The sequence below is a fragment of the Zonotrichia leucophrys genome, chromosome 2, assembly GCF_028769735.1.
Source record: "Zonotrichia leucophrys gambelii isolate GWCS_2022_RI chromosome 2, RI_Zleu_2.0, whole genome shotgun sequence".
Lineage (NCBI taxonomy): Eukaryota > Metazoa > Chordata > Aves > Passeriformes > Passerellidae > Zonotrichia > Zonotrichia leucophrys.
This window is the reverse complement of record NC_088171.1, coordinates 89,875,429-89,894,267: the sequence shown is the minus strand read 5'-3', so window position 1 is coordinate 89,894,267 and position 18,839 is coordinate 89,875,429. Positions and strand designations below refer to the sequence as shown.

General features: G+C 45.2%; 1 protein-coding gene across 1 annotated transcript; it reads left to right on the top strand.

Moving 5' to 3' along the window:
* The first annotated feature begins 12,562 nt into the window (after positions 1 to 12,562).
* Positions 12,563 to 18,324, top strand: IRX2 (iroquois homeobox 2). Its single transcript, XM_064703456.1, has 5 exons — positions 12,563 to 12,901; positions 14,717 to 15,122; positions 15,515 to 16,258; positions 16,981 to 17,048; positions 17,737 to 18,324. Exons 1-4 carry the CDS (start codon positions 12,659 to 12,661, stop codon positions 17,022 to 17,024), a joined length of 1,437 nt encoding a protein of 478 aa, XP_064559526.1. The 5' UTR covers positions 12,563 to 12,658; the 3' UTR covers positions 17,025 to 17,048; positions 17,737 to 18,324.
* Positions 18,325 to 18,839: the final 515 nt, after the last annotated feature.

Sequence of the window (18,839 nt, the reverse complement as noted above, 5' to 3'; positions counted from 1 at the left end):
GATGACAGATTGAAGAGATAGAAACTGCTTAGGGAAAAAAAAAAAAAAACAGGTAATTTTTTTTTTTTCAGAAGAACAATCAGACTTATTAAAGCAATAAAAATTAGGTACTAATAATAGTAACTCAATTAGTATGTCGCTGTGGAAATCGGTGTTGCACCTTTATAAGGAATACTTTGCTCTGTTGGATAAGGTACCATCACAAAGGTGAAATAGGTTTTGAAAATTATCCTGCTTCTCAGCTCTTGCCACACTGAGAACAGCAAGAATTCATGAGTGGGTAGACCTGTTGATAAGAAAGTCCATGTCTATTTACTGAGCCTAGCTATTTCATGAGATTTACAGGATGAACTTTGTAATCTTTTGTGAAAGTCCAAATAAATCATGTCTTCCAATCTTGTTGTATTCACTCTCTTGTTATCACACCCAATAATTAATGTGAACAAAGAATGTGAATATCTTACAGAGGCACAGATTTTTTTTACAGAAGCCATGGTGATCTGTCTCCATCATATTATTTTCAGCTAGGTCTTTTATAATTCTGTTTTTAATTAGCATTTCAACCAATTTTCTTGGTGCTAAAGTAATAATTCTCAGCCCTGGATTTCCCAGAATAACCTTTACAGTAAAATATCATTTGCAACATAGCTGTTTTCTGAGAGAGCAACTATTTGAAACAACTTTGAAAATGTCTTTGAGGCACAGAAGTCCTCTTGACGCAATACCAAAATACTCCCTAAAATCAAGGCCAAGCTGCTGGTGCAGCTTCTTCAGACAGATCTTAACCACAGGAATTTACCCCTGGTCATATTTCGTTTCTGACCTGCCATCATGCTGCCTTCCTCAGCCAACTGATCCAAACAGCAGTGCTGTGGTGCCCTGTGTGTGCCCATGGGCAGCAGGACCATCAGACCAGTGTCCATGGGCCCAATCCCTACACAACATTTGGGTCTACACAGTGGAAGAAGTGCCCTCCACAGTGCAGACCACAGGCTTGAACCCTTGGTCATCCCAACTGGGTGATGATCATCACAGTTACCTTCATACTCCCACAAGAAATTAATGTAGTCAAATGGAAATGAAGGAGGTGTGAGCTGAGACAGATTTTGTCCTGATAAGCTCACCTGGAATCCCTCATGCTGGTCCAGAAGGTACACATTCCTGATTCATAAAGTGTGCTCTGTTTGTATATTAGTTTTGAGTTTTATCTCAAAATTTTATGTGAATTTAACATTTTATATATCGTTCCTATATACAGGGAATGCTCTAATGCTTGAAACTATTTATTATTATATATATTTATTTGATAGATAGAAACCCTAAAACTTCCATATCACATGGAATAACTTGAACCAAAGAAAAGGAATGTCTAATTGTGAAACTAAATAAAAGCATAATATTTTAAAGTATAGAATTTTCAAGTGTATGAGACAAAGCAACAATCTACCTTCTCAAAGCTGTGGATGCCCCACGACTGTAAATGTTCAAGGCCAGGTTAGATGGGGCTTTGAGCAGACTGGTTTAGTGGAAGGTCTCCCTCACTATGGCAGAGGGGTTAGAACTAAGTGATCTCTAAGGTCCCTTTCAATCCAACAATTCTATGTTTCTCTTGGTGTGTAATCCAACCTTTGGTCCCTCATCTGAATTTCCTCTCCTGTTGCCCCCCAAGCATGTTTTAAAGAACCAAGAAAGATCAAGTGATCAGCTCCAAAGTACACTAAATATATAATTTTAGTGAGTTTTGCCATAAATGTCAATAATTGAATATGAAAAATGTAATAAAAAATTTAAAAACAAGTGCTGTGTGAAGGAAGCAATTCTTAAACCATTTTTGATAAAAGTAATTAAGAGAACAGACTTACTGCTGACGCTTTCATGTGCTTTACTGAATTTTCTTCTCCTACCAGGCTAAATGATGAGGAAGTCAGGTCTGAGTGTAATTGCCATGGCAATGTTTACTTGATGATATCCTAATGTTAATAGTTAGCACCCTGTCCTCCTTTGGTAAAAGAGTGAAACTATACCCATGCAAATGAGTAGTCTTTTTGTCCCTTTGAGATGGCCCAGTAAACTGCCACACCAGATGCAGGCACGGTGGATTTGGGAGGAGTTTTTAATTTGCTTTGTCTCATGACTAATTCTGTGTAAAGTTTCACATTGTGGGTATGCTCAGTGGTCACCTGTGTTAGTCCTGCTGTGCACTTGGTCCTGCCTCCTGGCTGCAAAAGTCAATTGCTTCCACAGCCTTTCACCTCTTAACATTTCCTTTGATTCTTCTGTCATTGTTTTTACGACCTAATGGAAAGTCTTCAGTTAGAAAACATAGTTTATATTTCTGAACTTACAATGGATCTGCAAAAGTCTGTTAGAAATAATACCTCCTCACTGGTATTTTGTATATATGTGTTCTATTTACTGTGAAGGTTGGGAGCTGTTCTTTTAGCTGTGCATTTGTGCTGCATCTGGAAGTGTGGAGTCTCTTTATCTTGTACATAACACAAAAGACTAATCTTGAATATTGATAAAAACATTATTTACTTCTTTAAAAAAAAAAAAACTTCACTGAGCTTTCCTATGAATGTTAATGTGAGTCTGAAAATGAAGCAGCAACCATGGTTTTGACCAAAACACTAAGCACTGATTTAAAAAAAAGTAAATCTGGTAAACAGTAAATCTGGTAGGCGGCCAACTAAAGTAGAAAAGGGAGGAAGCAAAAGACTAGTAAAAGACTCGTTCTGAGTAAAAGTCACAGATAAGCTTCAGGTGTTCATGGGCTAACAATTATCTTAAGCAAACTTTAAGCAACATCTCTTACTTCAAGAGAGCCGAAAGAGACCATCCCATTAATCAGGTAAAACCAGAACAAGTAAATAATAAAAAGAGTGCAGCGTATTAAGTGTACTGTTTCTTCTTTCAGTTGCATACTTAAAACAAGCGTATTTACAGTGGAAAAAATTCCTATAAATCCTGTACTTTTGCAAAGGATTAGAATTAATGTTTCTTCCTCTTATACATAATTTTTAATCAAGCTCATGGAAATATTTTTAGTGGATAGAGCTCATAAATCTGATAAGGTTCATAAATTCAGCTGGAGAACAAGAGGTGTTAGAAACAAAACAAAACAAAATTAAAAAGAAATTAACTGATTTGCAAATGCATATATTGTATTAACTGTGTTTTAGCAAATCCAAAGACCTATTACACATTCTTAAAAGAACAGTGCTGAACAATTTATTAAAACTGAATATTTTCAGAATTAGGAGTTGTTAGTATATAAGGAAGTCTCGGCAACCTATAGTGAAGGATATTTGACATATCTGACTATTGACTGGAGTTCAAACAACAAAAAACTGCATATTTGCAGAATTAAGAGTCATTAGTTTATAAGGAGGTCTCTTGTATTAACTGTGTTTGGGCAAATCCAAAGACCTATTATATATTCTTAAAAGAACAATGCTGAACAATTTATTAAAACTGCATATTTTCAGAATTAAGAGTCATTGGTATATAAAGAAGTCTCGCCAACCTATAGCGAAGGATATTTGACATATCTGACTATTGACTGGAGTTCAAACAACAAGAAGCAGCTCATAAAGCTCTTCCGGTGAGATTACTCCCTTTGAAGGTCACAGAGGCAAGTCCACCATTGCCAAGTCATGATGCGTCTGGCACAACATTACTTTCTAGAAAATTTCAGCTAAGTGATGGTAAAGGAGTCGATGCAGGGGAAGGAAAGCGTGAGAGAAAGGGAGAAAGTTTTGGGTTCCTTTTGTTTTGAGCTCCAACAGCTTTAAAGAACTCAAAGACCAGGACACTATAACCATGAAGATCCCAGGACAGAATTATTTGAGAAAATGTGTCATAATGGAAACTGATGGTTAATTATTTGGGATTTTTTCTTCCCATCCTTATCACTTCCTATCTTTCATGTTCATGGACTACACCAAATGGACCCCAGATGAAAAAATCGGATGGTATATTTGCATGCAAAATAGAATTTAAATTTTGTGTATCTTTTGTGTTTAAAGTAATGATATCGCATAATTCACGACAAAATTCAAAAGTCCATGTTCAAAAGTGCAGACGAGGCACAACCTTCAAAGATTTCACTAATTCACAATTGGGGAACATCCAAGCAAAGAAAAAAGGATCATTCACTATTTCCCTTTTAATGATACATTAAAAGGTCATGTGTTATAAGGCTGTGCTGCATAAAGCAGATTTCATTGCCTCTTGATAAGCATGAAGGGATTTGTTCTTTCACATTTCTGGAACCTGCATTTTAAAAACAAAATATCTTTTTGGAAGCTGAAGAAAATCTCTTGATTAATTTGTACTGGCATTAGTTTAACATAGAGATTTTAGAAGACTTCAGTCAAGATTTCTTTTTCCACAACTGTCTTGCTACAAGCAAAACAATACAATCTCCTCAAACCTTCCCTAGAGTGAAGATTCAGCGTATACACAGCATTTTAGCTACAAGATCCCACTCTTGTGCTGAGCATAGTCAAACACACAACCAAGTCAACAGCTCATGTCATTCTTAAAATCATTTTGATATCAGAAGAAATGAAAAGCAAAACTTTTTTTTTTTGTGAATTTTCATTCTCTGCCCCTTATGATGGAAATGGGTTGGATATATGAAAGGGAATGTGTAAATGGTTAGAGTTCTCACAGATAAAATCATGACCAGCCTTTCTGAGACAAAAGTAACTTAAAATGTGCACAGTTCTAGGTTGAAAAGCTAGGGGCCAGATGGTCTGTCTGCCTTTCCTTTACGTGATGTAAGGGAAGGCTGTAAACTTGGTTCAACTGGCAGTCTACTCCAGTATTGCTACAAAGCCAAGAAAAGCAGTGAGACCATGTGAAGAAGTGTAAATAGCACTTTTTAATGAATCAGAAAAAGCAATTTGGGGGTTTTAGCTTGTTTCAATATTCAAAACAATATTTGGGGGGGTTCTTGTTCAATGTTCATATACAGGCACTGATGCTATGAAGACTATTTCCCACCCCCCCCGGATTCAAAGATTCTAACTCAGAGTAAAGTTTGAAAGTAAAGAATAAAGGAAAACAAAAAAGAAAAAGAAAAAAAATTTTGAAGTTATTCCTTAATTAAATGCAAGAAACACTGAGAGTTCAATATTGACTTAAAGGAAATATCAATTTAAATTTTATGAAAATAAAAACTTCAATTGCCCTTGACTCTGCTCATTAATGGAAAAAAAAAAATCAAGATTACCATAAATCTACCTGTGCGTTTGTGAATTATGCATTGGTTTAAAATAGATTTTGTTTTAATACATCATGCTATTGCTAAGTACATGAAGATGTAATAGTTTTCCCGACTGTGATGACAGATTTTCTGTTCTTTTTTTCTGTCTACTTTTGGAAATGCTCCATCAACCTCAAAATGCTTTAACATACAATGGGAATAATTGATTTTTCTGAGAAAGGAAACTACCTAGTTTTAAAAGGATACAAAAAGGGGTCTCATTGTTCAGGAAGCCTATTTAAAGAAAAGAGTAAGACTTTCTGTTTTGGGAGTGTGGGTAGGCTTCATCTAGAGACGTCTTGTTGGTCTACAAAGGAAGGATGCAGGTAGACGTGTACACACACATGGAGGTGAAGGTGCTTGAGAATGAACGAGAGAAAAGCACAAAGCAGGTGAGCAGGTGCTCTCTAGTGTTAAAAGTGGTGATCAAACAGATTATGGCAACAAGACAGGGAAAGGCAGACTGACTTCAAAATTGCTGAAAACAGCTTTAACTCTGACACAAGTATGAGGGAGAACCACAGTGGAAGAACTCCATTTATACGCAACCACTCCGGGTGAAGCACTCCCAGGAGCCCGCCTACCGGAGTGCCCAAACCTCCTTGCTGACTATCCCTGTGCCAAATAATCCATTTCAAGGTGAGCCCTTAAAATAAAGCTACTTTCCAGTTCCACCGTCCCACTTTTCCTGTGCTCTGTCCACCGCCCTCTCTCAAGCGCGCCAGGCGCTGCAGGCGCTGGGCTGGAGCAGCATTCCCCAGCCGCGCTGGCCCAGCGGGAAAAACAGAGAGGCAAGGACGCGGCGCTGCCTGCGCCCCTTCCGCGGGGCCGCACGGACAATGGGCATGGGGACGCTCCTTCCCCGGCAGCGGGCGGCCCGAGGGGGCTCCGAGCCCCGGCCTGTGCTCCCAGCCCGCTCCGCACCGCCCGCCGGCCCTGCCCGCAGCTCCCGCCCTCATTCCCTCCTGCCGCCGGTGGAGGGACGCTGTCCGGCCCGGCACGGACACGGACCGAGGAGCTGCAAGGAGCATCCGGGCTCTGCTAGGCAGCGGCGGGACCTGCGCGCCCCTGCCCGCACTGCCCGCATTGCTCACGGCTCGTTCAGAAACTAAATAGTGTGATTTCTTTTTTTCTTTTTCTTTTCTTTTCTTTTCTTTTCTTTTCTTTTCTTTTCTTTTCTTTTCTTTTCTTTTCTTTTCTTTTCTTTTCTTTTCTCTTTTTTCTTTTCTTCTCTTTTCTTTTCTTTTTCTTTTCTTCTTTTCTTTTCTTTTCTCTTTTTTCTTTTCTTCTCTTTTCTTTTCTTTTTCTTTTCTTTTCTTTTCTTTTCTTTTCTTTTCTTTTCTTTTTCTTTTCTTTTCTTTTTTTTTTTTTCTTTCTTTTTTTTTTTTTTTTTTTTTTTTTTTCTTTTCTTTCTTTTTTTCTTTTCTTTTCTTTCTTTCTCTCTCCTCTCCTCTCCTCTCCTCTCCTCTCCTCTCCTCTCCTCTCCTCTCCTCTCCTCTCCTCTCCTCTCCTCTCCTCTCCTCTCCTCTCCTCTCCTTCTTTTTTACTTCTTTTTTTGTCCCCCTTTCCCCTTGAGAATGATGAACTACCCCACCTGTGGATCGTACACTTGTTTTCTCCCTGAGAAACGCTGTCTGCCTTTCAGGTGAAAATAGCAGGCTCCAAGAAAGCTTTTGAGGTCTTTTATCTTATATCTTTATACCTGCAGATACGCATTTGCTTATATTTCCCTAGGCGAAAAATTACTAACAATCTTAATAACAGTGTGACATAAGGGAAGCAACTTTCCTAAGGCTCAGATCTGGTTTTTAGAAACCCGTTTTAGCTTGGTTTTTGGGCTTATTTATTTATTTATATATTTGTAAGCATTCCCCCAATAACGTCTCAAAAGGAGGAAGGTAAATCCTGGAAAAGACCTGACCCGTTATTAGTGCAAATTGTCGAAGCCACAGACGCCTTGGGGATTTTTTTTTTTTTAATAAGAAGTTGCTAACAAGGGGTGTGTTTCATATGGGTCTGTTCTTACGCTTTTCGTGTTATAGAGAGTAGTCTAAATTCTCGGCGCTATCCTGGGCAGACCCTTCTTGCATTGTATTTTAAAAATGAAGTGCACTATTGCACTTTTTCTGAACTGAAAATTAAAAATAAAAAAAAAAAAAGGAAGAAAAAAATTGGGCCCAGGAGAAAACAAGTGACCATAACTCACGCGAACAGTCCACCTTTTAGTGCAGGTATTAGGGGAGGAATCTAGATAACAGTGTTAATAAAAGTAATGACCGAAATACTAAAAGAAATGTCAGGGAAGTATCTTCCATTAACAATTCCGCTGCAAGTGCTCGGGAGCACTGGAGAATCCATTGCCACAGCGCCCCCTCCCACACGCGGCTTGAACTAACTATTTCATCCCGAAGACGGCCAAAGAAAAGTTCTTTCTTTTCCTTTTTCCCTCGCCGTTTTCACCGCTCTTCGCTCTGACCCCGCGAACAGCTCCAGTAGGGCTCGCCCAGCTCATCCCGTGTCCCCGCGTTCGCACGGGTCGCTCCCGCAAAGCGCCTCGCTCGGAAGGAGCCCTGAAAACTGGGCTCCTTTTACTAGAAAACCGGACAACTCCGCTTGCACAGTACGCGTGTGTCATTTGTTATTTTTAAATACAATAGTCTATTATTTAACTTCGTTGTCTCCGGGAGATGGTGGCGGTCCCCCATTCCATGAGAGAAAGGAGAAAGCATTCCCAGATCATTGTGTGGTTATGTCACAGGAAACTGTTTCAGCTGCGCATTGTGTTACATCTTCAAACCCCACCAAGTTCCACTTCTCTTTGCTTGAAAAGTTGCTGTGACCGGTGTCACGACAATTGGGCAATTGGCATTGTGCGGGTGACAGGCGTGTGCGCCTCTCCGGGCCGCAGGGAGCCCTCCCGGGGAGGGAAACCTCTCCTTCACCCCAACGAGGCTTGTGTTTTTGTGTTTTTATGCTTTTTCTTCTTCTTTCACTGGTATAAAGCCGGGGGGAGCGGGTCCGGAGTGCATGGCCCCCGGGCCGACGCCCGAATGCCGGGCAGAGGCAGCAGGAGCCCCATCCCCACGGACGGGGCTTTCAACTTCACCCGCCCCAAAACTTCAGCCCCTGTCACTGGCGCAAGGAGATGTAGCTAATAAATGACAAAACGCAAAACCTGCCTCCCAGGACAGCAATGAGCGATAGCAGGGGGTGGTGGGGGGGGCTCTCGTCTACCTTCTCAGCTCTGCTGGAAGAAACTGAATTAAAGAAGACAAGGCGAGGTCGCAGTTTAAAATCTGGGAAGGTAAACGCTGACCTAATGAATAGATTATTAAAATAAAAAACACAGTGTGCAAAGTCTTAATGCCTCTGTGTAGGCATGTTAATTTGCCGCAGTTATTACCAATAAAAAGTGCATGTAATACTATTCTGGTGTTTAACAGCGCAAGTTAGACGGCTTTGTATTAGTAACGGGTAGTACTGTGGGAAAATTAGATATCGGCGGTGGAGCCAAGCAAATGAAAACCCTCTTCCCTGCGAAAGGCATTCAAATCAAACAGAGATAACTCCGTGAAGAAGTTAAATACAGACACTGATCGCTGTTTAGAAACGTTATTGAAACAGTTTTCTGGTTTGTGTACTGCAAAGCCTTCGCCAGCTATATTTAAATGACCCCACCAGCTATTAGTCCTCCACATTGTGCAGAGTCAAATTAGTGGTGTACTTGTAATAAAATGCACACCGGCTCCTTGCAGTGGCTAAATCCATTCCTTTCTGAAGCCACACAAAAATTATGCAAATCAAATCAACGCAAGAACTTGTCTTTGAAATGATAATATTTTACTCCATTAATCTCTGATTGCGAAATTAACCCTGTTTCTGTATATGAAACAAAATTTTTGGACTGCACAAATTAAAACATCAGAAATATAATCTGTTGCTCTATGTGTCTGGAGGAAGGGGAATAACGTTCCTCCCGATTTAAACATTCCTCACACCAAAATCACAAAAATTTATTCTCCTGGAGGAAAGGCATGCAGATGGAGGCAAAACCAGCACCTACATTTTACACGGATGGCCACGTAGACCTAACGTGTGTAGCATATGTCTATGCGTGTAGATACACATGGACATTTGTATCTCTCATGTGTGCGTGTGTGTCTGTGCGTATCTACACACACTCTGCGCCGAATTACATCAGTTCTCTTGGGATCACGGTATTTATTTAAGTACTCTTCCCAGGTCATAACTGTAACACTCACTTAATAGCATTAATCCCCTGTTATAATGTAAACACAACGGCCATTGTATTCCCAATCTGTATTGTTCCACTAATTATTAAAGAGGAAGAACTAAAAGCAATCAATTCGCGAAGATAAACACCACTTCTCCTGGAAAAAGAACAGCTTCCCAAATAAAAATGCAGAGAGTATAGCACATTTTGCAAGGCATGCAGGTTGGCTTAGAGAGATTCATGTATGACTTTATAATGTTATAATTAATTTTGCATTCTCGGCTCTCCAGCTGCTGCTCCTTTCAGAAGCAGAGCTCATATACTTAGAAATCGGTCTGCGGAACACAGCAATTGACTATTCAGATGTAGTCGCATGATATCGATTATTCCATAGAAATACTGAAATATGAATATGTTTTATATAAAGCCCTTGTTTTTAGAGTTTCTATTTTTATTTAATATATGCGCATTAATCACCAAGCAGGGAAGCAAATGTCTTTTCTGTAATCTGTTGCACTGAGTTTACCAGTTGTTTATCACTCTCTTATCAGGAAGTCGGGAGTTAATGACAAGAAATACCTGTTGGTGTTCACCTCCTCCCCCTCACCGGCTTTTTTAAGGATTGCCTCTTCTACAGGCCAGCTGATAGATCTGGATAGGAATTAATCCGGTATGTCTGGTGGCCAGATCTCTGCTGCTGCTTGTAGCGGCAGGGGTAAACTGGTATGTGGGTTTCACAGAAAAGGAGGAGAGTAAAGGAGAAAAATAAAAACTGAGATAGAAAAATAAATCGGAAAGCTTGGATTGCTCCAGACACTTTACACATCCCGAGGTTTGACCGTAGTTCCAGCACGGCATTTTCCCCGCTGTGTGCGCCAAGCTATTGAAACGGCTTCTCCAAGTGCATTTTTTTTTTTATCAGCTGCATGTTTAATTGATTAACAATAGGCTGCTCTGTACACCCGCAATTTTTCAGCTACTGCCATCTCCCCTCCTGCCGGTGACCAACCGATTCCTCGGCGTCGTCTCCATCCTACCTGACTTAAACTACTCGAGGTACTTCACGAAGAACTCGGCCATAAATGTCAAGCAACTTCATTTAAGTGCGCACTCATAAATGTTGAAAATAAAACACAGTTTCATTAACTTTTTTTTCTTTTTCCCGAACACCTAAACAATATTAACGAGGCCGTTCCGGGCTGGTAACTTGCTGAAGGTTGCACATGAAGGGCTTGTGGGAAGCTCGGTGGCTTCCAGAGCTGCGGGCCCATCCACTGCATGCCGGACCGACCCCGATCCCGCTCCGCACGGCGGAGTTGCGGGGCGCAGGTGCGGACCGGGATGCGCGGAGCGGCCTAGCACGCCTGGGGCCCTGCAGCGGCTGGGTGGGACGGGCAGGGCCCAGCGCCGTGCCCCGGGGCTGTCGGACTGAAGCGGTGCCGGGGAGGGGAGCCCCGGCCCCACCGCGGGTAGGGGACACCGGCACAGAGCACCGCGGGCACCGCGACTCGTCCCGGGAGCAAAGGGCAGAGCTTGTGGGTGGGCAGCCCGCCGCCGGCTTCTGAAGGGACCTTCTGGACCAACCATTGAAGAAATGTACTTGCACACAGACGTGTGTGTTTAGGCTTGCGCTGAGACAAGAGCGGTGCCTCCGCCTCGTCCTCCTGCGCCCGGGCCGGAGCAGCGCTGGCACCGGCTGGAAGCTGAAGGTGTCCAGGGCCGAAGGGAGAGGGCAGAAGAAATTAATTACATAGATACTATATTCCAGGAGATTTATCTGATCTGCCAAAAGGAGGAAGGGGTGAGGGGAGAATGCAGATAGCCCCCCGGAAGGAGTCACCCAGGCCTCTTGCCCGCGCCTCAGCGAAGGAAGAACAGAACTGAAAGAAAGATGGGGGGATTTTTTTTTCCTTCACGTGCAAACGCGCCGCATGACTAGATCGTCACTATTTGTGGCAACTTACAAAACTGTAAAGTTCACGCTGCCAGGGACAGTGCGCTCCTGTACTGCTGATTTGAGCAGTTGCTGCTCTCCCTACCATATAGGGCAGCACTTTTACCAAGCGCTCGCTCTCCCCTTGCGCGCTGCCCGGCTCCGCCGCGCCCGGCCCTGCGCGCACACACGCGTGCGAGCGCGCACATCTCACACGCGTGTGCGCGCCTGGAGCGCTCCGGAGAGTGCGTGCAGGAGGGGATGCAGATATCCCTTGTGCGCGTCCTTCTGTGTTGCCCCTGTGGATGTAGAAAGAGCGAGAGAGGGTGTGTAATGGAGAGTGTGCGGAAGAGTGTTCATGGCTCTGCGAGTCCGGAGAGGAGCTGATGAGCAGCATCATCGTTTGGCTTCTGCAGCCTGCTCGCAGCCGGAGAGGCTGCCTTGCATTACAAAGCCTGCCTGCCTTCGCTGCCTGCCTTCCCCGCCTGCCTGCTGGCCGCGGGAGGAGACGGAGCCGGGGCCGGGGCCGGAGCGGGAGGGGGCGGGCCCGCCGGGCTATGCAGATGAGCGGCGGTGATGGACAGCTCTGTTTTCCAATGTCCCTCAGAAACTCGAGTGCTGCTTCCCTCAACTCTTCACTCCAGACTCTATACTTCCCCCAAAATACAGGCTCGCAGGCGCTGGGGGAGCTGGCTGGCTGACTGGGAGAACTCCATATGCAGCAGCCACTTTTCTGATTTCGGGGTCTCGCTTCTCTCTCTCCCCCCTCCCCGCCCCCGCCCCCGTCTTCCTCTCTCCTTCTGTTTCTTTCCCTTTCTCTTTCTTTTTTTATTAACCCTCTGTGCTTCCATCTCTCCCAGATGCCCTTCCCCTCCCGGATAGATTTCTGACCTTTCCTACTAATTTTCCATTTGGAGGGTTCTTTTTGTTTTTTTTTTTTTTCCTCCTGTTTGTTTTTATTCTGATCGGGTGCGCATGGGGGGGAGCCTATAACAATTCTGATTCTCTACATAACTGCACAGAGCCATCGGGGGGGGGGGCGGGGGGGAGAGAGAGAGAGAAGGAGGGAGGGAGAAAGAGGGAGGGAGAGAGAAAGAGGGAGGGAGCGGGAGGGCGGGCGGGAGAGAGGGAGAGCACGAAAGCAGCGCCAGGAGCAGCGGCAGCAGCAGGGCCGGTCACCCTCGCCCCCTCCCTGCTCCTGTGCACGCCAGTGCAAGCCATGTCCTATCCTCAGGGTTACCTCTACCAGCCCCCCGGCTCGCTGGCTCTGTACTCCTGCCCGGCGTACGGGGCGTCGGCGCTGGCGGCCCCCAGGAGCGAGGAGCTGGCCAGGTCTTCGTCGGGATCGGCGTTCAGCCCTTACCCGGGATCGGCAGCTTTCACCGCCCAGGCGGCGGCCACAGGCTTCACCAGCCCGCTCCAGTACTCCACAGACCCCGCCACGGGATTCCCCTCCTATATGGTAACTACCGAAGAGAAACCCTCTCCTTCTTCATTAGCATCCGCATTCTCATCCTCATCATCCTCAGCCTTTCTCCTCACACACACTCACCATCAGCCCCCGACACCACGCCGCACAAGCGGGCGCCCCGCACGGCCGCCGCCGCTCTGCCGGCTCCGCGCTTCGCTCCGCGCCGCCCCGCAGCCCTGCCGGCTCCGAGCGGAGCCGAGCTGAACGGAGCGGAACGGAACGGAGCGGAACGGAACGGAACGGAGCGGCGGGGCCGGGGCCGGGGCCGGGGCTCCGCTTCGCGTCCCGGCCGAGCGCGGGGCCGGCCTGGGTCCCGGGCTCTCTGCGCGGTGTGAGGAGCCGGGAAGGCGCTTTGGTTGAGGAAATACGGATGATCTCCGCCAGCTGGGTTGGGTTGGATGCTTTCCTTCTGTCCCCCGTTCCCGTGTCTGTGTGTCCCAGGTTTTCCTTCTTATTTTTTTTTCTTTTAATATGTATTTTTTCTTTTCGCAGTGATAGCACAAGGGAAGGTTTATTTTTCTTCCTTTTTTTTTTTCCTAATTTTTCTTCTCTCTCTCTTTTAAGTCCGTGTTTAGAGGCGCTGGGGGCTTTATCCCCGTGTGGTTTTATTTACTTTCAGTGTGTTTTGTGCTAATGGTTTAACTGGATTTTGGGAATGAAAAGGAGCATCTGTTTGCGATCTGTGAGCTTCGCTTAAGCCCAAAATGGTCGTAGTGGCCGCAGTTTCGGATTTCACTTTCTTCTTATTAGTTTAAGGAGCAGTTGCAATTGAGTGTTGTGTGTGTTCTGTGCATAAAGTACATAAATAAAACCATAAACTATATAAATAAACTGCACGTCTAGATGGTTATATAGTTTTATAACCACGCGTGCACACAGAGTCAGGCACATATCTAGTCCGTACACACAAAGACCTGTTCTCGGAATTTGAGGCTAGAGCCGCTGTCGATATCCTAGGAGAGGATGGCTGCGGGGTAGCTCTCTCTCCCTGCAAAGTGACAGGGAAACTACTTGCTTTCCGCCTGTTCATAACACAGTGCATAAAATGTCGTGCAGTCTTTATTCGGGGTGGTATAAAAGATCTGAGGGTCTCTCTTGTTTTTCCTGTCGAGAAGCACTATGCGAGTGGCTGGAAGTTGCAGCGAGGTTGTGAACTGTGCGGGATATTGGGCGACGTTGAGCCTATGACTCTGCGATCTGCGGGGTACAGAGACGTGCTAAAAGTTAGCGAGTTTCTTAGGGATATCTTTAACTTTTCTTGCATTATGCAGACTTAAATAAGCGCAATTTAAACGTTAAAGAGCGAATTAAAATGCTAATTACATCGCATTTGAACAATTCGAAACGGTGCATATCTTCTGATTTGCAAATTGGATTTGCAATGCATTAGTGCAGTGAATTGCTAAGTGGCGGCTTTGTTGTATTTTCTATAGCAAAAAAGGAAACATCTTTTGAACCTTTGAGAGAAATGTTGATATCAAGACGCTACCTGTAGGGCCTTTAAAATGTCTGAGCGGTTCAAAAATTATATTGGGAAATATTCAATTACAAGGAGCTGAAATTAGCCAGAAAGATTAAAACATCGCCGATTTTAAGCGCGTGTGCCTGTGTCTGTGTGCTGGGCGGAGGAAGGGGGGGGGAATTGTAACTTAATGGCCTTTGGGTGCTGCTACTCCCCCTCATAGAATATGGATACAAGACACCATCCCGGGGAAATACAAATATAACCGCCGATCTCGCCTTGACAACTCACTAATGGCTATCAGCAATAACAAATTGCCAACCCCACCGTTCTGTTCTGTCCAGGGCTCCCCTTACGACGCCCATACGACGGGGATGACCGGAGCCATCAGCTACCACCCGTACGGCAGCCCTGCCTACCCCTACCAGCTCAACGACCCCGCGTACAGGAAAAACGCCACCCGCGACGCCACGGCCACGCTGAAGGCCTGGCTGCAGGAGCACCGCAAGAACCCCTACCCCACCAAGGGCGAGAAGATCATGCTGGCCATCATCACCAAGATGACCCTCACCCAGGTCTCCACCTGGTTCGCCAACGCCCGCCGGCGGCTCAAGAAGGAGAACAAGATGACCTGGGCCCCGCGGAACAAGAGTGAGGACGAGGACGACGACGAAGGCGACGGGGCGAGGAGTAAGGAGGAGAGTCCCGACAAGATGCCCGAGAGCAACGAAACCTCTGCGGAGGACGAAGGTAGGCGTGGGGTGCCTGCGGCCCCGGTGGGGTGGCTCCATCCCGCCCCATCGAGTCCCCCGGGAGCGGGGCAGCGGGGCAGGAGCGGGGGGCGGCGTTTAACAAAAGCGACCCCCAAACCCGTCCCGTCTGGTCGCCTCCGGCTGCTCCGGTCACTTGTCCCGATCGGTGCCTGTGGCCGAGGCGGGCAGGGGGCGGCTGGCGGGGAGGTGCGGGGGGGGCCGCGGAGGAGCCGGCCCGTGGGGATGGATGCTCCTGGGAACGGGAAAGGCCGGGGTGACTTGAGCCTGCCCGGCCGCAGCGGTGGCGCGGCGGTGGCGGGGCTCGCTGCTCTCCCGCTCTGCTCTGCCGCCCCTCCTCACTGCCTCTCTGTGCCCGGCGGGCCTCCGCAGGGATCAGCTTGCAAGTCGACTCGCTGACGGACCACTCCTGCTCCGCCGAATCGGACGGCGAGAAGCTGCCCTGCCGAGCGGGAGACCCCCTCTGCGAGTCGGGCTCGGAGTGCAAAGACAAGTACGAGGACATCGAGGAGGAGGAAGAGGACGACGACGAGGACGACGAGGAGGACATCGAGGAGGACGACGGCGGCGGCGGGGAGCGTGACCCGCCGGCCAAGCCCGCCACCTCCTCGCCACTGGCGGCCGTGGAGGCCCCGCTCCTCGGCCACCCGCACGCCGACGCCGCCCGCAGCGCTGGCAAAGCGGCGCTGGGGCCCCGCGCCTCCCCCGGCCCCCCGACGCCTGCCAGCAAGCCCAAGCTCTGGTCTCTGGCCGAAATCGCCACCTCGGACCTCAAGAGTCAGACCCTGGGCCAAGGCTGCCAGCCTGCGCCGCTCTCCTCGGCCACCCCCGCCTCCGCCCCGCACAGCGCTGCCTACTCGCCCTCCTCCCTCCTGGGGAGGCATATTTATTACACCTCACCTTTTTATAGCAATTATACAAACTATGGGAACTTTAACGCTCTGCAGAGCCAGGGAATCCTGAGATACAACTCCGCAGCAGTGGCTTCAAACGAGGGACTAAGTCAGACTGTCCTAAATGCCAGCTCTGTCCACAAACAGAGCAGTGACTCTTTGAAAACGATCACTAACCAGCTAGAACAACATTACAGGCCCTCTAGCTATGACTCTAAGAAAGGTAGGTGACTTGTTTCTGCCGCTTTCTTCCCCCTTCTCCCTCGTCCTCCTCCCCCTACCCGTAGACGTCCCCTGCGCGCTGTAAATACTGAAACCTTCTCTGGAAAAAACAGCGAGCTCGGTGCCACCGCTGCCAGAGGGAAGATGGGCACTCACATAACCTGGGGATTAAAACCGGCGTGCCGCCGTCGTATCGGTACCTGCCCCTAAGAACCGCGAGATGAAATGTGAAAGACGACTTTTAGATCAGTCTCACAGGCTGCAGATGCAGCTTTGAAAGTAGTTTTCTTTTTGAAAAAAGGGAAACTACACACAAAGCTATCCAGACAGCATTGGTGTCATTGCCTGTAATTTTTTTTTTCCTGACAAACTGGTTTGACTCTCTTTGTTTCCAGTATTCTCACGGGGTTTTTTTCAGCTTTGGGTTCAGATAATTGCTGACCTTGGACGTGAAATTACGCGGAGCGTGACATTTTTTGTAACTGGTTGCTTCTTAGTTTGTTTGGGTTTCGGGGTTTTCTTTCCTGAAAAAGTTTTGCACTAATATGGTTGTCATCTTATCCTACAAAATTACTCGAGATACAGGCAAATATAAAATATTGGCTAGTCTTTTAAGCGACCCAGCTGTGAATTGTGCACCAGTGAGGGTTGGGACCTACACAGACTGTATAATCTAGTTAGCTGGCTGTGTCCTGTGACTAACTGACGGTTATATTTTGACAGATCCCACTGAAGTCTGCACAGTAGGAGTACAACCATACCTATAGAAGTGCAATCACACAGCAATGCAAGTAAGTGAGAGCATTTTCTATTACACTGATCATTTGGCATCAGGTCTGAGACGTGCTGCACAGTTCTAGACTTGCTTAACTTTAATTTCTTGCTTCGTTACTTGAGAGTTTGGTCACAAAGTAAAACATTATTTTTTCTGCTGTTTTCGGAAACCCCATATGACTACATTTATTTCTTGGGTTTGTCTTAATTTTCAAGCCAGGTTAGACAGTTCCCTCACTTTGCATACTCTTCGCTTGTGTAAGGCAAAGCCGTAGGGACTACTTAAAAGTTGTGGAAAGAAATCTTCAGGAAAAAATAAAAAACCTTTGAAGGTATTGTTCTTTAGAAACAGAGTGCTTGTGCTCACGTGGCAGTGCTAAAATTGAGTGGGACTTCACGCAGTGGCTGCGTATTTGAAACAAAAAGGACAACTGTAAGAAACCGACATGAATCTTATGCAAGGCAGTCTGTGACTTGGCTCTTGCCTAGCTAGCAAAGGCACTCTGAATACTTCCACTACTTAGAGCTAAGTAAACAACAACAACAAAAAATCACCTTGCCTATATTTTTCAACTACTATTTTTGTTAGAAGAATTTAAAAGAGTAAGAATTTTGCTTTACTTCCTTTCCCGCCCACCCTGTTTAATGGTGTTAGAGTTTAATTGACGGATTTTTGGATGATCTGGTTTTTTCCTTGGTCCACAGGTAGGTGTCACAATTGCTTTGAAAAAAGTCAGCAAGCCATCATCTCTCCCCGAGCTAATATATATAACAAATCTCTAAATCCGGATCACATCTGGTGCCACTGTATAAAAGAAGACCACAGAGCACTATTAAATCTTCAGAATCTAATTATTAAACCAGAATTTTGTTGGACATATGTGAGTTTGCTGGTATAGTATAGTTTCCCCAATGTACGTGTGACTTTTGAAAACAGATCTGTTTTTCTCAGGATATCTTGAATTGATCACTTCATTGCCACGGTATCTATTCGATAGGTGTGATAGGATTTATTGTAAAATTTATTTGTAAAAGATGTATACAGTAGAGATAATAAAGACGTGATTGGAGAACTTGAGTCCTTACAAAGTGGAAACAAATTTGATATTTATTTTTGTAACGATATAAAGCTTCTAGTAATTTATGCAAGTTGTATTGCAATGAAATCTGAACATTTTGTAAATAAATTTTGCCTGGTTTTTATTTGAAACGTTGATGGTTATACAATCTTTGGTTGTTTAACAAGAATTCTTTACTAATTTATATCTCTAATTGTAAATAAAAACAGACTAGTCTGCAACAACCTTGTGTTTTCATTCATTTCCCTCAAACTACTAATTTATTATTTAGAAAAGGAGGAAATTTGTAATTTCAATAGCAGAGCTGAGATCATAAAATGAGTAAGCAATTTAAACATGTTGCAAATATATACTTTGCATAAATTAATTCCTTCTGGCTTGTTCCGTTATACTTAAGCTTTAAATACACTCATATGAACAAATACGTATTTGTATATATACATGAATATGCGTAGAAAGGGTGATTGGAATTTATGCATGTTTCTTATAATCTATTTATACTGGGTGTGAAGTAGCTCTTTATTTACCATCCTTTAAATTCACTATTATAGGGTAAAAAATATTATCAACCACGACTTACTTCTAATTACTTATTTTCAGCTTCTGGCTAAAATATGCAAGTGGAAAAAAAAGATTAAAAGTCCAATACCTGTTTGGGGATTTTTGAATGGTTTTCCCTCTTTGTATCGGTAAACCATACCTTTACAGTTACACTGGAAATCCGCTTTG

What these genes read in the sequence shown, in the direction of transcription:
- IRX2 (XM_064703456.1), top strand. Translation starts at nt 12,659, where the DNA reads ATGTCCTATCCTCAGGGTTACCTCTACCAGCCCCCCGGCTCGCTGGCT. An exon ending in CGGGATTCCCCTCCTATATG is followed by an intron (nt 12,902 to 14,716) that starts GTAACTACCGAA and finishes TGTTCTGTCCAG; the next exon opens with GGCTCCCCTTACGACGCCCA. An exon ending in AACCTCTGCGGAGGACGAAG is followed by an intron (nt 15,123 to 15,514) that starts GTAGGCGTGGGG and finishes GGGCCTCCGCAG; the next exon opens with GGATCAGCTTGCAAGTCGAC.